This window comes from Pagrus pagrus (genome assembly GCF_965226575.1).
Source record: "Pagrus pagrus genome assembly, chromosome: 4".
NCBI lineage: Eukaryota > Metazoa > Chordata > Actinopteri > Spariformes > Sparidae > Pagrus > Pagrus pagrus.
The window spans coordinates 21,398,417-21,418,436 of NC_140188.1; the positions used below are offsets into that span (position 1 = coordinate 21,398,417).

The 20,020-nt window shown below is 41.4% G+C and overlaps 1 protein-coding gene across 1 annotated transcript in view; it reads right to left on the reverse strand.

Moving 5' to 3' along the window:
- Window positions 1–4,170: 4,170 nt before the first annotated feature.
- Window positions 4,171–20,020, reverse strand: part of zbbx (zinc finger, B-box domain containing) — a 57,736-nt gene continuing 41,886 nt past the window's right edge. Inside the window, exons 16-21 of the mRNA XM_084350112.1 lie at window positions 17,549–17,733; window positions 15,207–15,375; window positions 11,754–11,918; window positions 9,223–9,462; window positions 8,956–9,034; window positions 4,171–4,521 (exon numbers count right to left, since the gene is read on the reverse strand). Of these exons, the coding sequence (XP_084206238.1) occupies window positions 4,443–4,521; window positions 8,956–9,034; window positions 9,223–9,462; window positions 11,754–11,918; window positions 15,207–15,375; window positions 17,549–17,733 (917 nt within the window). The 3' untranslated portion in view covers window positions 4,171–4,442. The remainder of the gene's footprint in view (window positions 4,522–8,955; window positions 9,035–9,222; window positions 9,463–11,753; window positions 11,919–15,206; window positions 15,376–17,548; window positions 17,734–20,020) is intronic.

Below are 20,020 nucleotides of genomic sequence, written 5' to 3' on the forward strand. Positions count from 1 at the left end.
TGTATCGATTTGTCAGCGGGTCCTGGGGGCTTAGCCGGGGGACCAGGACCTGCTGCCGAACAGGGAGGGAGCCGGGGACAAATGGAAGGATTGAAGGAGGGAGGAAAGGACAGCAGCGGAGGAAGACATAAGGAAAGGAGAGGTGGAAACAGGAAGGGAGTGTTCGCAAGGAAGGGAAGAAAGTGTGGAGGTCTAAAAAAAGTGAAGTTAAAAAGGAAGGGTTGAAGGAAAGGGGAGAAAACGCGTGGAAAATAAATGTCCTTGTCAAACTCGATGGCATCCTCCCCTCCTTGTGCTGCCCCATTTCTTTCATGTCCTTTGTTCACTTTTCTTCAATTTCTTTTCTCCAACTCCTCCACCTCTCTGTTCATTGTACTTTCTCACTTCATCTCCCTCTCCCTCTTCCCCTCCATTATAACTTCCTCCACCTGAACTTTCTGTCCAGGGCATACTGTACTACTTCCCTCTCCAGCGTATGGGGTCATTCAAGTGCAGACGAGGCTATAACCTTGGAAGCAATATCCAGCCCGCAACTCAGTTGAAGCAGGGTGGTCTGTAACATGTGAGGACGCTGCAGGGGGGATGGTAAGGGACACATAATAATACTGTGTGTCCAAGAAACGGGGATTTGTGTTTATCAAAATAAGAGTAATATGGAATCCTTTGGGCTCTAGAGTAATAAAACGGTATAGCTGGCTTGAGACAATTTAATCCATCTATCCATCTATACTATAGGATAACTGAGCTTGTGCTTGCGGCGCATATATGTGGGGTTCACACACGCACAAACAAGATATCCCATTATTATCTCTCGCTATTTGCCAAAGACATCCCACACCTGTGTTACACTTTGCTGCTATTCAGAGCCGGGGAATAATAGGATAGACACATACAGCAGCCCGCATCGGCTAAGTAGCTACAAGGCTTTTTATGTTTCACAGATGACAGACAACACGTATTCTCCTTCTCCTGTAATGAGGCGGCAGGGCTCCAACAGACAACATGGGAGGTGATTAGATGGCACATCCAGGGCAAATATGCCTCCAACCTGACAACCACAGAGAGACAGAAGCAAGTCATTCATACAACGGTGTAGATGGTGTTCTTGAAGAGGCAAACAGGTGCAATACAAATAGACTGAATGGGTATGCTTCAGTCCTGGTATGTTGTCAGGGTCAAGGGTCCCTTCATGTATGTATGAACATACACTGACATAATACGAGTATTGAGTGATCCATTGAACAGAGAGATTCAATAGCCTCTGTCATCATAATATCACGTATTCCTTATCTTTAATACAGATCCGGGTGTTTCATGGCTTTTCAAAGTCCGTCCGAATTACTGTTTGTCTGCTAGAGAATACCGGCTCTATGTACCACAGGTCCTGTGAGAAAAAATGTAAACGGAGACTTTTTGTCATATTTTTTTGTTTCATTAGGGCACCATTAGATAGTCGAAGCTGTTGGTTCTCCATCTACGTAGGTGGAGAGCTTGTTTCCATATAACCAACCAAGTCTTACATAAAGAAGCAGCATGTATTTAGGCAGAGCAGAGAAGAACCACACACTCTGTACAACAAAAACAACAAAAGGTGCACAGCTAATGTTAGTTTGCAAGCTAGTTAGCACGTTAGCCAATTAGCTGCTCAGCTGCAGCACATTAAACAGCATGTAAACTTACCTGCTAAGGTCAGCTCAGTCCATTTAAATGCTTGTGTTGTGAGGTCCACCATAGCAGGGCTGATATTGTTTTCACCTTGTGAGTGAAAAGGAGCATTTCGGATATTTCCTTAAAGATGATTTTTTTTTCTTCCTTTTTTTATTAATACAAACTACTGATTAAAAAAAAATGACTGAAAATGTGATTTCCGTATGACTACAAAAAAGTCATGTCGATAAAGACAGAATTATATCGGCCATTAATTGGCCATAATTATATGCCAATATCAGCCAAAACTACAGAAAATCTGTCCCCTAAAGATTACTTGAAGCTTGAGACAGGCTGTGTTTTTTTTTCAATATTTAACCAAAACCATGATCTTTCCCTCACCTTAACGAAGAAATACAGCAGCCTTAACCTCACACACCTGGAATGCAACAAGTCAAAGTCCTGCACTTAGTATGCTCATGGTCCACCCTGTCTGCCTCCCTCAGATGGCTGTACCGTACGAGAATGCAACACTTCCTGGGCAGGAAACTGTGAGCAGAATTTAGGCAGCAGTTTCCTCCCAACAGGTATTTGACAAACCCATTTGGTAGTAAACAAACGTACTGTAATTTTTCTGTGACGGGGAAAAAAATATAATACAGACGATCCCTGTAAGAGTTCATAGTGAAGAACAAGAAGGGAAAACAGCCCCTTTTCTACATTAGAGGTGTCATTTTGTCAATTTTACCCATTTCACAGTTTATTTGTGCACAAAAATGGTCACACATGGATGCAACTGCTGTCCTTTGCAGCTCACTGCAGGTGACTTGTGAGACTGTGAACAAGAGAGTCCTTTCAGGGCATCCCTGGGCAAAAAGATCAAATGGATTTTCATCAGAAAAAACTAGTAGACAGGCAGCCAGAGGCAGAACAAAGTGTGTCCACCGTGCTACTTCCTGTCAGAAAAAAAAAGGCAAAACCTACAAAAACCACAAAAGCTAGCATGGTGAAAAATCACAGCAACTCTTGAGGGGACAGACAGAGGAAAAGGGGAACAGCATTCTTCTATTCGATGGCTACTCTGATATGTTTAAAAATGAAAAAGGTACAAGAGTTCTATTAAAAACATTGTGAGAAAGTTTCAGAAATCTGCCCCTGAGGAAAAAAAAAAAAAAGTTAGTTTCATAACGCAGCATATTTGTCCGTCTGCTTTTTTGCAACACACCCGGTCTGAACTCCAGTTCCGGAGAAGGGTCAGTTAATATAGTGGAGTTAAATGTCAGCTCCTCCAGTTTCACTGTCTTTCTGACAGCATCAACATCACAGACAACTCCAAATCTAACAAAGGTCAGCTCACTTTTTCCGTTCCTTGTCCCTGTTTGTATGCACGAGTGTGTGAGAGTGAGAGAGAACGAGCTCTGGAGAGACACAGAGAGAGAGAGAGAGAGAGAGAGAGATCTCAGAGTTGTTTAAACCCACCCCAGCGGTTCGATATCCATCAGATTTATGTCTCTGTTATTTTCCTCTCCTAAACACTAAGTGATAAACTCAGTGAAGGACACAATAACAAAGATCTACCTTTTCACCTCTCTCTCTACTCGTCTGTCTCTTGGTCTCTCGCCCTTTCTCTCGCTTTCTCTTCGCTATCAATCAGTCTTGCGGTGATTGCTGTTGGATTACGGGGCTTTTGCTGTCCGCTTTCACACGATTAAAGTCAGGACCAATAAAATGCCCTTATATCCCTCCACGGTGACTGAAGTACACACCCACATGCAGCGCACAAATGAACCTTAATCTTAATTTCCATTACAAAGTTGCCGTCTTTGACATTCATTCTTATCTGAGTTTCTCTTTGTGTTTGGTCGTGTAATGCAGGCGTGATTTTCTCCTGTTTGTCCTTATTTGGTCCTCACACGCACATCGGCTGGAGATGAAGCAGTCGATGGTGAGTTGTGAACTCTGATGAGGACAGTGGCAGCTACGAGAGATTAAGGCTGGCTGTGAGGAGTAATGCCAGATGAGAAGAGAGAAACACACACAGCAACAGTACATGTACACGTTCACCACAGAGATGACAAACCAGTTCCAGTGCCTGCTGTTTACGTTCCCTCCACTCCTGCACACACACACGCAGACAGATGGCAGCAGCGGCCATTGGCACAGTTCCTTATTCCCACCCTTACAAACATAATTAATCACCTGCATCAGCCTCTTCAGTGTGTGTGTGTGTGTGTGTTGACAGTCTGACCTGATCCAGTACCACCATAACCTTATTAAGAAAGGAACTGCTCACAACAGAGAAAAATGTCACGCTATCAACCCCTGGAGGTAAAATTGGCACAGTAGCCAACTGTCCCTTTAACACCTGTCGCTTAACACAAACTGATACACACACTGACAAACACACAAGCAGACTCCTTCCCTTCACCTCGCTTTCTGTCCTCATCCTCTGCCTGTCTCATCATTTGTTTTATGCCTTCAACAAGCATGTATCTGACAGCACAGAAAACATGGACACAGAACTCAAATCAAAACAACACGTTATAAATTTATCCAGCAATGTATTTTCAAAGCATTACATTTTCATGTTCATGTATTTACACAAGTGCTCCCTGCAGATTTAGCCTTGGGGGCATCTGTACCAGCCTTTACCACATGCTGTGAACACAATCTACATATATTGTGTGTTTTGGCTTGCTTTATTCTCTCATGAACACATATCTATAAGTGTGTGTCTTCTGATTTGTGCTTATTGAACAAAGAAGTGTGTGAGTTTATATTCATGTGTGAGAATCTCAGGGCAGTAGGAGGACACTCTGCTCGTCTCTCTGCACAGCCTCGTCCTCCTCCTTTTGTTCCTCGCTGACTCTGCCCCTGCAAGACAAAATCCACCAATCAAAGACAGATCATCCCATAATAACAGCACTTAAATACCTGCCTGTGAGTGACGGACAGATGTGGTAAGCCTTTTGCAACTAATTTCAGATGCATCATGGATTTTGCTCCATAAACATTTGCGATGTATTCATATATTTTGTGTGAAATTTCTCTATCTCTAACAGGAGGATGAAAGTAGAGAATTATAAATTAAGCTCTGACCAATAAAAATACTCACATAGGGAGGTACAGTTAACAGCATCACTGGGCTTCCATACTTTTTTATTTAGACATTTAGCAGAAGCCTCTCCCCCATTTTGCATTCGACTATGACAAGGCCAAATTAACTTTGGATTCTATAAAGACAGCGGGCCTATCAACGCCATCCACACACCGCCCACCTGAACTGACACCGGTGTCAACTCAGCCTGCAGTGATCCTCCAACAGATGCGCTGGTGGTTTTATTAGACTACTTTGTCTTTATAAATCTTCTCATGTCATCAAGCAGCCCCTCATTCTCCTCATATATTTGATGACATTCAATTATTATTGTGTTAGATGTTCAAACAGGTTTTGTCACTTTGATCCAAAGTGTTGCTTGTTGTTAAAACTTCAATAATCATCAATCTTTGAAAGCATGACCACATTTTCCTTTTCTTTCCTCTTCTGAGCTGGTTGACAGCTGCACCTCTGATATAGTCCACGACTGACCTCAGTCTTTTTAAGGTCTACTTGACTTGCAAATTCCACAAGTAAATATTGTATTATGTCCTGCGGCAACAGTAAATAATTAAATTAATGCCAATGTTATCCTCACTAAAAAAAACCTCCAGGCTACAAATTGTGCTGCTTGTAGTATGTATGGACTCAGTGTCTACCAAGAGAGCAGAAGCTGACATTCAGATTTAACAAGAAGTCAGTCCAAAAAGTCATGAATGACCAATTACAGTGCATGTTTTTCAGCTAAATGTCAATATATACATGTGTTTAAATCCCATTCAGAATATTACACTATCATGCAAGCATACACCGATAAGTGTAAAAGTACTAGACGTCCAACTTGAGCTTTTTATACAATGAAAAGCTTCTTGTTAAGTTACTCTAAATCTTCCAGTGGATTAACTATACATCAGACAATTTCAAAATATGTTCACTTTCCAAGTATTAATGTGATACTGCTGTGCGAGTACACACTGACTGAAGGTTACATCAAAGACAGCCAATAGACTGAGGCAACATTAAAGCACAGCCGGGCAGCTGGAAGCAGTTGAGTCAGAGCATAGATGGATGATGAATAGTTGTCTGGGTGAGAGGTAAACATAGGCTAGGTCATAGCAGATGCACACATCAACTCACTTACTATACTGTGGCACGACAATCTCTTGTGTGTTGTGTGGGTGTACTTTAGAGTGTACATGTAGTATTACTGTTATAGTCACTGCAATGAATGCATATTTCATAGGTTTAATACAAGACTAAATTATAAAGCCACTCATGTTTGCCTGATTACACTGTTATTCTATATGATGGTGGGCAGCAGAGACCACTCTACAGTAGAACTCCATTATCATTACCAGTCATAGTCCCACCACTCAACAGAGTCTAAAAGAACAGTTATCTTGTAAAATAATAATTGTGCCTCTGTGAGTAGCTGGCAGCTGAGAGGAGCATTAAACTGAAAGCTCCTGTGGGGATGGTAACATAAAACCTGTATTAAAGGGGCAGTTTTTGTGTTAAACTCTTTGCAATTTAACCATACAAACTGCATTTAGAGAGGAAAAGAGAAAAGAATTAAGGCCTGTTCAGACCAAGTCGAGGTGAAACCTGTAACCACTTGAATGTGCCTGTCTGCATTGTCCTGAAAACCTGTAAGTTTACACCAATGCCATGAGGCGCGATGGTGTATCATCTCTTTAGCAATGAGTCTTTACTTCCGATCTAACAGCCTGCTTTTTGGGCTTTTTTAAAAATGCCTGGACATAATTTGTAGCACCTTAAAATAGAAATTGGTGAGTGGGTGAGCGAGAGCAAGTGAATGGTCGAGAGTGGCTGTGAATGCAAGCAGAGCAGAAGAAAAGCAGTGAAGATGTCAGTTTAACAGTAGGCTGAATTTGAACTTAAAGATCTGTGTCATACAGTTACAGCTGTTACTCAGACAAATTAATGAGGTGATCATCTCTTTAGTCAGTCCAAAACTGCCATTTCGACCTGTAACTGACAGTTTTTAACTGACTAACCAGCTGACTTCGCTACGAGGCGCTGATTGCATTACGTGCGTTACGTTATAAAACCAGCCGCCAGGAACTTGATAAGCTGAGGTAACATCATCGGGCCGCCTGAGTCGAGCTGAGACGGGTCAGTTCACACTGCTGCGACTTTCCCCTCTAAAGTTCTAAAAGAAAAAAACTCCTCGCAAATCTTTCTTCTGCACTGGGCTTTAGATGTACATACACGTAAAATACTTTTGTTTAAATAAGCTAATGATGTTAAAGCTGGGAAGCAACTAATTAATTGCTCTGATCTGAAACACCCTTTGAATTGAACACTGACCGACAACATGTGTGCATATCTGAGTGTGTGTGTGTGCATGTTTCAAAGATGTAAGGAGCTGATTTTGGGAGCCCTCTCTGTAGTATGTGTTAATCCGGTTATTACACTTCTCAATGTGATATTCACAGTACTCTGCTCAGCATAAGGCCTCTAGCGCAGATTATGCCCACTGCACACACACGCACAAAAACATAAACAACGTACAGACACACACACACCCACACACAGTTTCAGAAATGCAAGAAAAAATACTCCAACGCTCTCTCTCTGTCTCATATACATGCACACATTAAGCAGCACATTAAGGCCTGATACCCAACATGCTGTCAAAGCTAAAGTCGTTCTGCTGGCTAACGATCCATTACACACTCCACACATCCGACAGAGAGAGGGATTGACGGAGCACAAAAAAAGGGATGGGATTACCCCCCATCGCGACCACTGGAACAGCGGAGGAGTGTGGGGAAGTGTAGAGGGCGAGAAGGCGATGGATTACATGGCGATCATGGTGAAAAGAGACAGACAACAGTATGAAAACAGGAAGAAGTTACAAGGCCCCACTCAGATTCTCAAAGGAGAAAAAAAAGCACTTTTGCCTTTCAGGATATCAAGCGGGAATGGGAATTTTAACAGCTACCAAAGCTGCAGCTTCTACTTTTAAGTTCTAGAGGGCATGCAAATATCTTAAAAGGGTGGAACGTGATATATTAACTGTTTCAGGTTCAATAACAATAACATACAAGTCTCTACACTCATGAAACTGGTGGCGTGGCCAAAGGCAGCTTTGGTAATTTTGCAGCCATGCTTGGCTGGTGCATGTTGGGTGCTTGAACACAGAGAGCAACCTCATCATATATTATGGTTGGTTGGTTCGAGGCTGCGACAATCACAAGCACCACTTTCATCCCCTTTAAACACAGAGCTCATCATTGACAGTTTGGGAGTTGTCCTTAGAAGAAACGTATTGTTGTTGGACATGTTGAACATCTGATGCTCCTGTTTTTTGTGCATCAGTGTGCTTGTTTTATTTGTCATCAAAACAATCCCTACAATAACTATCTGCATTACAAAATACCACTGTAGTGCCAAAAAACTAAATGTAAAAGGAGTCTATTTTTGCACGTTTTGTTTTCTTTTATGTTTTAAATTTACGCAGATTAGTTCACATTTTACACGCAAAAAAAAATATTGCTGACAATCTGGGGAACAAAAAGGCTGCTTAACCAGAACAATCTCCGTCACGTCTACTGTTTTGTAATTTAAAAATGCGACTCTCAGGCAGTACTTTGACCAGAATCTTTATAAGGAAGGAGACGTGCACTGCCGTTTCTCCAGTTATCTGGTATTTGGATGAAAACTGCAGTACAATCTGTGGAATAATTATAACTACAAGTTTGATGTGCACATGAGTATGAAGGTTTCTGTAGTTATTCTACAACTATCTGGTGCTCGTTGCACAGAATTTAACCAGCAGATCTGCTGCGCATAATTGTGTCTTGTCAGTTACAACATCACTCCAATTAGACTGCAGATGAAACGGACACCTGCTGCCAGTCAGCAGAGTCAAGGAAAGGCCTTCAGTATAGCCTACTAACTGTCACGGACTGCAGAGCTGATAAGAATCATTAATCTTTATTCAGCCTCGTTGGTATTAATGAGTAATGGGAATACAATTTTTTTCTCTCGGTGTGATCACATGCCAGCTGGTTGAAAAGCATAGAGTGAAATTGGAGAAGGAGCAAAACCTAAATGAAAGGTTTTCTGTGTGTGTCTTCAACAAATAACGTCGCCCAGGGCAAAAGTGTGTCGAGCTGTTTACCTGCGCAGAGTCGACAGGCAGTGGAGCATGTGGGATTCTTGTGTGTTTGTGTGTTACCCACCGTGTGAAGTGATGATTTCCATGCTGATATTGACTTCCACTGTTTTCTGCCCCGATTACTGAGGCTTCCATCCCTGTTTCTGAAGTAAATATTGGGGGGGGGGTTAATAGTTATGGCCTTATTTCAAAGCCATCAATACCACAGTAACTTGTTATTTATCAGACATGAATATGATTAACATCAATGCACTCTTGATTTTTTATTAATATCATGGTGGTCATACCATAATGCATGACGTCTGAATGTACTGTATGTGTTTTTCTGTACCCTTGCTCATGAGCCTGAGTTCCTCCTCCAGTTTGTGGAGCGTGTGCGCGGTCGTGTCCGTGTCCAGGTCAGGGTCCTCACAGCCTGTCTGGTCCACACTGCAGATCTCCATGATCGCCTGGGCTGCCCGGGACAACGGACGAAACACTGGACCCAATTCTGAGCAAGAAGCAGGACGGGACAGGCAACAGGTAGCAGAGGCCTGAGACACAGTTGGTGTGCACCGGTTAGATCCGGACCCTGAATAAGAAAGAAAGAGAGATGTGGTATGATTAATGTGCAGAAGGATCAATGGATGGATGTAGCGATGGATATAAGGTCATCCGGTCAGGTTATCTTACAAAAACAGCAACATAAAGTATGAGTGCAAGAAAGAGATAAGAGGAGATGCGAAGGAAGAAAGAAGAAAGTAAGAGGAAGGCACACAGCTCGGGATTCAGGGAAAGAGGTTGAGAGACAGAGAAACGATCACAACAGTCAGTGGAATGAGTGGTGTCTCATCCCACTCCACTGCGAGCCACATCAAATTGAATCAGATTGAACATCCATCCCCACCTGCTCACTGTAAATTACATCGAGGCCCCCATTGAGAAGCTATGATGGTGTGGGTGTGTGTGCAGCACACTGATTCCTCATGCTGCGTGCTGTCTAACCAGCTCCAGTGTTAAGTCTTTCATTCTTTCAATCTTACATTGTCTCCTTAACACACCCTCCCTCACCCATCCCTCCCTCCTCCCCCCTTCAGTGCCTGACTCTGTCTTTCAACTGGCACAGAACCTCTACTTACTGCTTCACAACCACCTGCACTGTCAAACCAAGCAGCATGGGAGGACTGATGCATGCAGTACAGTGTTGCTAACATGTGTGCACTCACACATAACACCTGTAGACTCAATTTACTTCCATTTCAAAGCAGATAGGACATATTTCTAGATTTTACTTACTGATAAAGCTCCGTGCTCCATTTAAAATGTATTCAGTGTAAATTGAGTGAGAAATTAAGATCTGATCTCACTAAATGACCTCCTACAAGAGTTCCTCAGGAACAGATTTCAGATACACAGAGGATATATGCAGCAGTGGCAGACTCAGGATATTTGAGGGGCAGAGAATAAAAAGGGCACCAGCTGGATTACAAAGCTTCTGTAAAGAATACAATCACACACAAGCCAACATTGGAGCAATAAAAGTAAGTTTCCCATGCAGCCTTCCAGAGATACTTAATGTAAGTAACATTATGTAATATGACTTAATTCCTCATTTATCCCAGAGTTCAGTTATATAGTGTGGAGTTTAAAGTTTCAGTTCTGTTAAATGCTTGGTTGCTATTGACATATGCATATGTTTTTTTACCTAGCTAATAAAAATGTCAGGAATAACTGAAGTCTATGCTAACATACAGTACATACAGCTATAATGTATAATGAAGCCTGCCAAACACAAAATGTTAACCCAGATGCTGTGAACTTGAAAAGGTATTCTCACACACAAAAATGCTCAGGAGCATGAAACTATTTCGAGACTTCGACATTCTTTAATGGCACAAGGGAGCCAAAACACAGATGTTTCGACGAGAAGCCCTCCTCAGCGAGCTGTCAGACAGCACACTGGAGCGTCACGCAGACAAGAGTGAGGCAACTTGCCGAAACGTCTGTGCTTCAGTTCCCTTGTGGAATTAAAAAATATTAGAAACGTGGAGAACTAAAGAGTCTTTCCGATTCTATAATTAAACATGTTGAAGAGGCTTTAAGCTCTTTAGTGTCCTTACTAATGCGAACCTCTGTTCAAGGTATTGAACTTTACGACACCGTAGGGCAAGTGAGCACAATGTGGGCCTCAGTGCCTCAAAGTTCTTGCTTTAGAGGTCAAACTGCAAATAAATAGAGGAAGGACAGAAATAAAAAATAAAAAAGGATAATGGAATTCCACAAACGCATACAAATTTGAGGGCAAGATACATGAAGAAAACAAAGGACAGCAGGACTGAAAGGCTTGACAGTGTAGAAAGAAGAGAAACGGAAGGGATTCTCGTGAACTGATTAGCAGTGGGGGGCATTAGATATATCACTGAGTAGAACAGATTATCTTCTCGTCTCTCAGGTGTCCTTATTTGTGTAAATGCAAACGTGTGTGTCTCAGAATAAACAGATTACTGCAGTGTTTCTGGGATCTGAGCGAGAGAATTGATGAGCAGACATATTCCTGGACTGAGTCCCAATCCTGCCTGTGTGTGTGTGTGTGTGTGTGTGTGTGTGTGTGTGTGTGTGTGTGTGTGTGTGTGTGTGTGTGTGTGTGTGTGTGTGTACACAGTATGTGTGTGCATAACACGTGCCTGTTTGCATCTGAGAGTGATACAGTATAATCTCTTGAAGAAACCTGCGTACTCTGTGCCAAGAAAGTGTGACTATATGCAGAAATGAGCTATATTAATTGTGTATGAAATGGAGTTCTGGTTGTATGAAAGGAAATAAGAACCCTGACAGCGTTCACACAAACAAAGTACAAACATGCACACACGTACATACACTTACCAGATGTTCCTGGTTCATTTGCTGATATTTCTCCTCTCCTGGTGGGTGTGGCTGAGTGAATTTGAATTCCAGTTGACTGCGTGTCGTTGTCCTTCATCATTTCGAAAACCAGGTGTTCCTCAGTGTAGGAACTGAGGCTGCTGCTTGGCCAATAACCCTGTGACCCTTAAAGAGTGAGAGAAAAGTAAGAGAGGGAGCATACCAAATCTGACTTAAGAAAAAAGAACAGCCATACTTAAAGGGTAACTTCAACAATCGTACACATTAAAGTGTGTACAGGTCTTGAGGAGTACTACAGCATGTGTAAAAGCAGTAAAAAGCCTTTTGTGGCTCCAGAGGAAGCTGCATGTTAGCTGATACAGTAAATGGCCTCCAGTGATGTCACTCCGCAGCTAAGTTGCATTGTGGGTAATGTAGGCACCAGGTTTGAAAAGGAAGAAGAATGTGGCAATCAAAAAAAGCAATTTTTGATCATTTGTTTTTGAACTGTCCATATCGAGTCCAACAGTGTTATAGGAGTGCAATGACCCATGGACACTTTTCAAAACCTGGTGCCTACATTACCCAGAATGCTCCTTCAGATCACACGCAGCTGTCTCTGGAGCCACAAAAGGCTTTATGCTACTTTTTCACATATGCAGTAGTACTCTCCAAGACCTGTAAACACACTTGAATGTGTAAAATTGCTTGAGCTATCCTTTAAAGACCTAGAAACATAAAATGTCTCAAAAAATGCAGAGTACTGTTTTATATCCCACATACGCCTCTGCTCACTCTGTTTAGAAAGCATCCCATCACTCAATCCACTTTCACATGTTTTACTGCCTTCTGGATGCTCTAAAATACATCTGGAATATGTGGATACAAGATGAATGAAATGCCAAGACACATCATGTAATGTCACACTGCTGTCAGTTAGATGTATGGCTAGCAAATGGAAATAGCAATGCATTTTCTTTGCTATCTAACTCCAACAGTGTGTGATTTTGTATAGATTCAATGCATGGAATAACTTCTTGGCTATGACAGTGCACCGATGCTACAAAGAATACAAAGCAGCTGCGTGAATAATAGAATATGGATATTCCTTTTTAATGGCTGTTCATTGATTTAAAAAGTAAAACTAAAAGATTGCTGTCATCTCTTTTTTGAAGTGTTCCACTTAGTCTCAATAGTCAGAGTTTCAAATTCCACACACAGAACTTTGAGGAGATCACAACACATCCATTACATTTGATACAATCATCCACTCAGCAGCAGCATCTGTACCAAACCAATATTGCTTAACAAGCCCATTCAGCCAATCCTGACAGCTGCAATGCAATTACTGCAGTTTTCTTCTTTGTCTCCAGTGGTTAGGCAATCAATTAATACTATTGGCTGGATGGAAAAGCTACTAACCAGTCTAAATCAGCTGCAAATGAAAAGAGGAAATTAGGAGAGGAGTCAGACAGCTTCTAAACTCACACAAAGAAAATTGAGAGGGTTGAAGCTCTTTTGGGAAGAAAGAAAAAAAGATTTACAAATGCATCAAAAGATACCACTTGAAATTCTATCTTTATGCCCGTTTCTTCATCTACTTGTCTGCTGGTCTTTGATTTCCCTACTGCTTGTCTATCAAATTTTACTGCTAGGGCCTCCTATATCTCTTCTTTCTCTCTTTCTATTGAGGTTTGATCATTGTCCTGCCTGTCTGTCTGTCTGTCTGTCTGTCTGTCTCCCTCTTTCTTCCTGTTCGACTGGATGCACATGAGGCAGAAGCTGCACACTAACAACCTCATTTTCTGACTGACCGGGTGACAGGGAGTAAGAGCGGAAAGGAGAGAGAGGTGGGAAAGGTAGAGCAGGAGCCATATAAAACCTGTTGGATCTCAGCCCTGCCTGGAGAAAAAAAAATACAGGAGACAGATGGAGGGATGGAGGGACATAAATGAGTGCAGAGTGTTGTCAAGGTGATATTCCTCCTCTCTAACCTTTCTCTCTCATTAACTTTGGAGCTTTAACGATGGTGGCAGAGACAGCGCGGGGTTTGACGAGCGGCTGGCTGCATGGTGCGAGGAGGGTAGTGGTGTCCTTGTGGGAGACTCTCACTGTCAACCTCATTCATTTAATGCAGGCTTGACAATGAAACAGTGAAAAGGTGGGCTTTGAGACTCGATGAAGGAAAAGGCTGATGGGATCACTTTGGCCCGTAGCAGGTTTGTTGAGCCAACAAGGTATGAATTAGAAATCCTTGCTCAATCAAACAGTTAGTGCTGTTTGAAATGCATGAAATTCAACAGCCTTGGACAGGAGTATAAGGTGTAATGAGCACCATGATAAATTATAGCGTTTGATTCGATCCAAATATTATTACTTAAACTCTGATGCAATTTGGAGGTGCAGACTCGACTTCCAACAGCCTTGTTGGGCAGTCAGAGCACCTCACAGACATGGCTAGTTTACAAATCGCAGGTAGAAGAAAGAAGAAACCAATTTTCAAAACCCAGACACAGTTGATGTCTAAAGTTTTGAAAACCATCTTTGTTAGCCATGTTTGTTTGTTATAGTTCAAAGTGAGAGAAGCAATGAAAGAAAGGGGATAGAAAACCCAAAACAATGGAATGAAATGTCCATGCCTGAAAGGGTAGTGATGGGTCATAAAAAAGAAAACAAAAGCAACATAAAAAACTTCAATACAAACAAAACTCCCTGCATTTTTCCTGCATTTTCTGGGCAGCAATGATTAAACAATATGTTTTCAGCTGCGTTGTCCAAGAAAGATGACATTGCATCGACAACTATGCCTTTCAACGTTTCGCAGAAAGGTAAAGTCAAAGTAAACTTTATATGTCATGTGAAGGACACATGCATTATTATCTACAGTTTACAGCTGCGAAAGAAACAAGAAAAGCCTGTGATGTCTCTGAGTGTGTCAAGTTTCTAGGAGTTAGGTGTATGTGTGCCCGTGTTCACCAACAGTTAAAGAAAATTGAGGTAGAAAATATAAGTACGAAAAAAGCATGCAGGCTTAGACATGCACACATACACACTCAAAATAAAAAGGCGTCTCAGGAAAGATCCCTTCGGACCCACCAGTAGTAAATTATCGGTGTTGTCCCCCATCCCTCGTTTTCCACCAAGCAGCCAGCGGTCCTCTGGGTTTAAAACTCATTTTCATCTCTCTTGTAAGCTCTACGTTTTTACATATTTGTTCTAAATCCTATTATGAGGCCTTTGTGATATGAATAACGCTTGCAAATTGGAAAGTATCTCCAGGCAAAAGTTGGACACAGAGGTAATCTTCACAATCTAATCTTTTAAAGCACAAAAACAGCAACTACACTTTCTGATGTAGTTTATAGGAAAACATGAGCCAGTTTAAAGAGAAAAAAAAATCTCAATAGCACAGGAGAATAAAAATCCAGGCACACACATACCTACAGCTAAAAATACTTCTGTTCTTTAACCTACCTTTTGGCTCTGAATCATACGGTGAAGTCTGGCCTGCGTGCTGTGAGTCCCAGTGTGTGTGTTTTGGTGTGTCGGAGTGACCACAATTCACATCTAAACCCAGAGGCAGAAACACATCCAGATCAGAGAAATGCTCTGATCCAGACCCAGCGCTCTGCTTGTGCATCACCTGAGGGGACAAGGAAACAGACGGATGGATGCGGGAGAAGGAGGAATGGAGGGAAAGTGGTATAAAAGGGAGGGAGTGAGGCAGAAAAAGAGATCACGTGAGGATGAGATGGAGAGATGATACACAGAGGGAGATAGAGGGGAAGGGAGGAAGGGAAAGAAAAGATAGATAATGGAGGAAGTTGAGGAGGGGTTTATTGGTGGGTGAAGAGAGGGACATGGAGTGAGGAGAGTACAAGGGAATAAGGAATTAAAAGTGTGCTCTTACAGCTTGAGTTTAATTTCTATCCTAACCAAATCAGTTCAAAGGACAAACTGAAATTCAATATCAATTTAACTTTTATTAAGATAGGTAAGAGTGTTAAAATTTGTATTTTCCATTTTCTCCAGTGCAAATGCATATTAATAAGCCTGTGTCTTTCACTAGAGATTATTCCCCTCTCTCCCTGTTTCCTTTGTTTCCACTTGATGAATTGATTTTTAATTAACCCCTGGAGCTGCTGAGAGCATCTCACAACCGTGTAGTGGGTGAGCTGTTCCTCCCGCGCAAGTGTCCTCCTGTGAGACGGGGGTAAAATGAGGAAGCTGTTTAGTTAAGATTAGATCTGATGCATTAGCATGCTAGCCGTAGCACTGCGAGACACCGCAGATGGGCCGGGAGAAAATAGGAGGGAAGGCATGTGGGAATAGTGTTGCTAAGAGCGAGGAAGGAGCGAGGATGGAGAATGACAAGAGGAAGACAGGCCGAAAAGAAAGAGGAAAGGCATAACAATGAAACGGCAAGAGACCAGACACAATGATACTGTGTAGAGGGAAAAATTGGAGTTGTCGTTGTGCAGACCAATGGCTCCTCATACCAGAAAATGACGTAGGTAAAACGAAGAGGAGAAAGAGCAAAAGTAAAGGGGAAAGAGAATAGGTCGAGACAAAAAGATGGACCAAAGGAAGGGAGAGAAAGTGTGAGAAATACATGAAGGACAAGAGAGGAGAGGAGACCGGGTCCAAACAGAGAGAGAGAGAAAAAAAATGACTATCTAATCATTTTAGGAGCAGTTTGATTCAGCTCCAGAGGCCACAGATAACCACCGTCTTCACAATCATGAACCTCATTTTGCTCCAGCTTTTTAATAAAGCACCCCCACCTCCCACCCACCCTTATTTTTTTCATCCCTCTGTCACAGTATAAAGGATTCATACCATAAATGGCTGATAGGTCATTTGGGACCATTCAAACAGTGTCTTTTTAATCCACTCCGTTTCTCTCTTCTTCCCTCAGTGGTGTGCACCTTTAACACCACTGCCTTAGGTGTCTCTGAGCAATGGCTGAATAATGTAAAGTAATTAGTCTGATACAAATGTTATCTAATAGATCAGGTCAGCTACAATAAGAACCTCTAACTTTATGTTGCTGAAGTCTTCTCACTCTATGGAGCGATTATGTCCGGTGTATTGATGTGCTTCTCTCAAACTTCTAAAACTTCCTCATTTACTCATTTTATTACACAGTTTGAGATCATTCAAAGACAAACTTTAGTGTATTGTCATATAACTATTGCAGCCTATTTGGTAATTCTTTCATTCTTTGTTAGCAGTCCAACATGTTTCATCACATATCAATGAGAACTTTTATCAAGTGATGGATCTTGCTACATGCATTTGATTTTTACGTCATTAAAAATGTGCCTGTGCCTATAAATGTAGAGGTGCACAATGACGTGCACCTCTGCATCAAAAACAGTGGGTGTGCTGGCTTTAATGGGGTGGCTGTGGGTGGAAAATGTTTTATTGAAAGTAATGAATTGGTGGAGTATTATTGAACAAGTCACACAGGAAAAATGATTGTATGCCTTCTATTATTTTACCTGAGCTATATTTTCTTTTGGCATTTTCTTTTAAAGTGGTTACCAATGGCTGCAAATGGAATAAATTATGGATTCAATTTAATAGGCTTGTTAGTTACACTGGTTCAACGTGAAACTCTTTTGTATCGATGCCTGATTGACAGCTTGGCAACCACTTATAAAGTATAGTCACAGCTGAACTCTGTGAATGAATAATATTCCTTTACTAACATGAGGCTTGTGCTCCCCAGAAAATGGTGCTATGGTAACTCTACAGCCCAAGGATTTTCCTTCAAGAAGCAGAAAGCATGTGGGAATATTGAAACATGTTACCATGACTGGTTCTGACAGCTGTTCTTCCTCATCAGACCGAAAATCCTTTTCTCCCTCTGCACGTATGGCAGGATTCTCTTGCTCTTCTTCTCTGGATCTCCCTCTGGTTGAACGTCCTTCGTCTGCAGAGTCTTCCTCATGTGAAGCCACACCCAAGCTATCACTGGACATTTCATCTCCACTGTCTTTATGAAAAATACAGACAAATATTTTTAGGGGATTAAAGTTTACTTTGAATTATGACTCAAGATGTACAACTATTTTTGGACTAAGATTTAAAAAAAACATTTTCTGTGTATGGCTCAAACACTTTCAAGGTGAATAGTGAGACCACGTTGACCATCCTTGACTTTTCCTGCTTTAAATCACTGAAGGTGCATTTTGATCTCCAACATCCAACGAAAACTCTAACACGTGATCTAAGTGTCCTTGACACTGCCACAAACACATCAAGCTCTTATAAGCCGATAAAGCAGGCGTCAGTGTCAGACTGGTCAAAGAGCTGTAGGAAGATGCAAAGGATGAGGAAAAAAACAGAGATGATGGATGAATAGAGGAAGAGAAGAAGATGCCTGAAGTCAGGATGTGGGACTAAGTGAAGCAAAAGCAATCCTTAAGAGACAGCACCCTATACACACACATTCATACATTCAGAATGAGTGCACACACAGACACAAACGCAGACACACACACAGGCCAACATATAACATAATTCTGAGAATCACAGAAAAACAATTATAAACAGATTGCATTTACAAGTGTATCTAAACTACTTCAGTGTGAATACATGTAAGTGTGTGTGTGGGTACACCTGCACACATGAGAAAGAAATGTGTTTTTGCATCAGTGGATCTTGATGTGAGCGTGTGTGCGTGCATGTGTGTGTGCTGTATACTAAGGGAATTGAGGGCCATTCTTTATAGTGTAATTACCTTCCTGTCTGTAGTAGCATTTTGTCAAGTATTTACTTAAAACCCTAATCGATATTAAAAAAAAATAAAGAACACTTTTTATGGTTGGATCTAAATTGGCTCTGACAGCCCCATGGAATAAGAGGAAGCCATTACTGGCGAGATCCACAAGCAGTTTATTCATATAAACTGCTTGGGCTTTGAGAATTGTGTTCAGGTAAAATGTAGCCCTGCAGTAAAGTGTTCTATCAGGAATCACTTTACCGCGAAGACCTGTGCTTCCCCATCCATAAATATGAATTCGTTTTTTCTTTTTCTGGTCCCCTGAAATTGTTGTCTGGTCTCTGGAAATCTCACTGAAACATACTGTCTTGAACGCAAAACGTATCAAATCCACATATGAGATACTTCCACAAACTGGCCATATGATGGAGGCGTTCTGTGTGTAGAAATAATAGAAGTGCAGTGGAAAGATAGGATGTTTAGCAGGGTAGCAATAAAATAAGGGTTGCTGTTGTGAACATAGATTTGTTAGAACATTCATTTTCTACATGACATCACATTAAATAAGTCCTCGTTCAAAGCATGCTGTTCGGAGCAGATTATCTGGTAATGTGAGGATTTTACAGATCCGGTCGTAAACCTCCTGAACTGCTCACAGTCTCAATGGGGCTGTCATGATAATATCAAACATGTTTAACATTTTCTGATTTAAATTTTATAACTAAAATGCGGTAGTTGTGAATGCCATATACAGTACATACACCTTCAAGCTCCAGCTGCAGCATTTAGTTACATCTAACACTAACTTTTGACTTTAACTGGTTTAAAAAGTTTGTTTTGAACCCTTCATTAACCTGGCTGCTTGTAAAATAATGAATGCCTCTTTAGAGATGACCCTGATGAGGGCCTAAAAGATAAAAAAAAAAAATACACACAGTGACAAATAAAACAGACATGAGGATAAATTACTATAATGCTGACTCACTGTTATGCCTTTGAGTATAGTGTGGGTGGCTATTGAATTCGATGTTTGTGACGGCAGGAGTGTTGAAGGTCAAAATTCTCAGCACTTGTAGTACTAAAGAGGAGCAATGTAACTCTGAAATTCAGTCAAGTGTCAAGCTGCTCGTCAGCCTTTGGGTTCAAGTCGTGTTTGTCCTTATTCACCTGTGACCTTCATCAGGGTAATCACAAACTTTGTTTAGGCATTACATCTAGTGTTTATTTTTTTTAAAGAATTTCATTGATGAAGCTCAGCCAAACAGGAGGCCTTGAAAATAAAGTTGTTCTTGATAAGTTGTTCAAGAACAATTTCACGATCTATGCTACGAGAAATGTTCCTAAACTGCTGTGTAGAGGTGGAAATGCTCTTTCCAAATCACATGATCTTAGTTGGAGCTGTTTATTATATGAGGTGTAAACTGGCAAATGCTTTTTGAATAATGAGGAATCTTTCATGGAGAAATGAATCTCCAGAGAGACCATCCGAGCACAGAACTGTATCGTTGGCAGACACATCAATGTGGGAGGACTGATTTCTGATTACATGTGTTGTTAT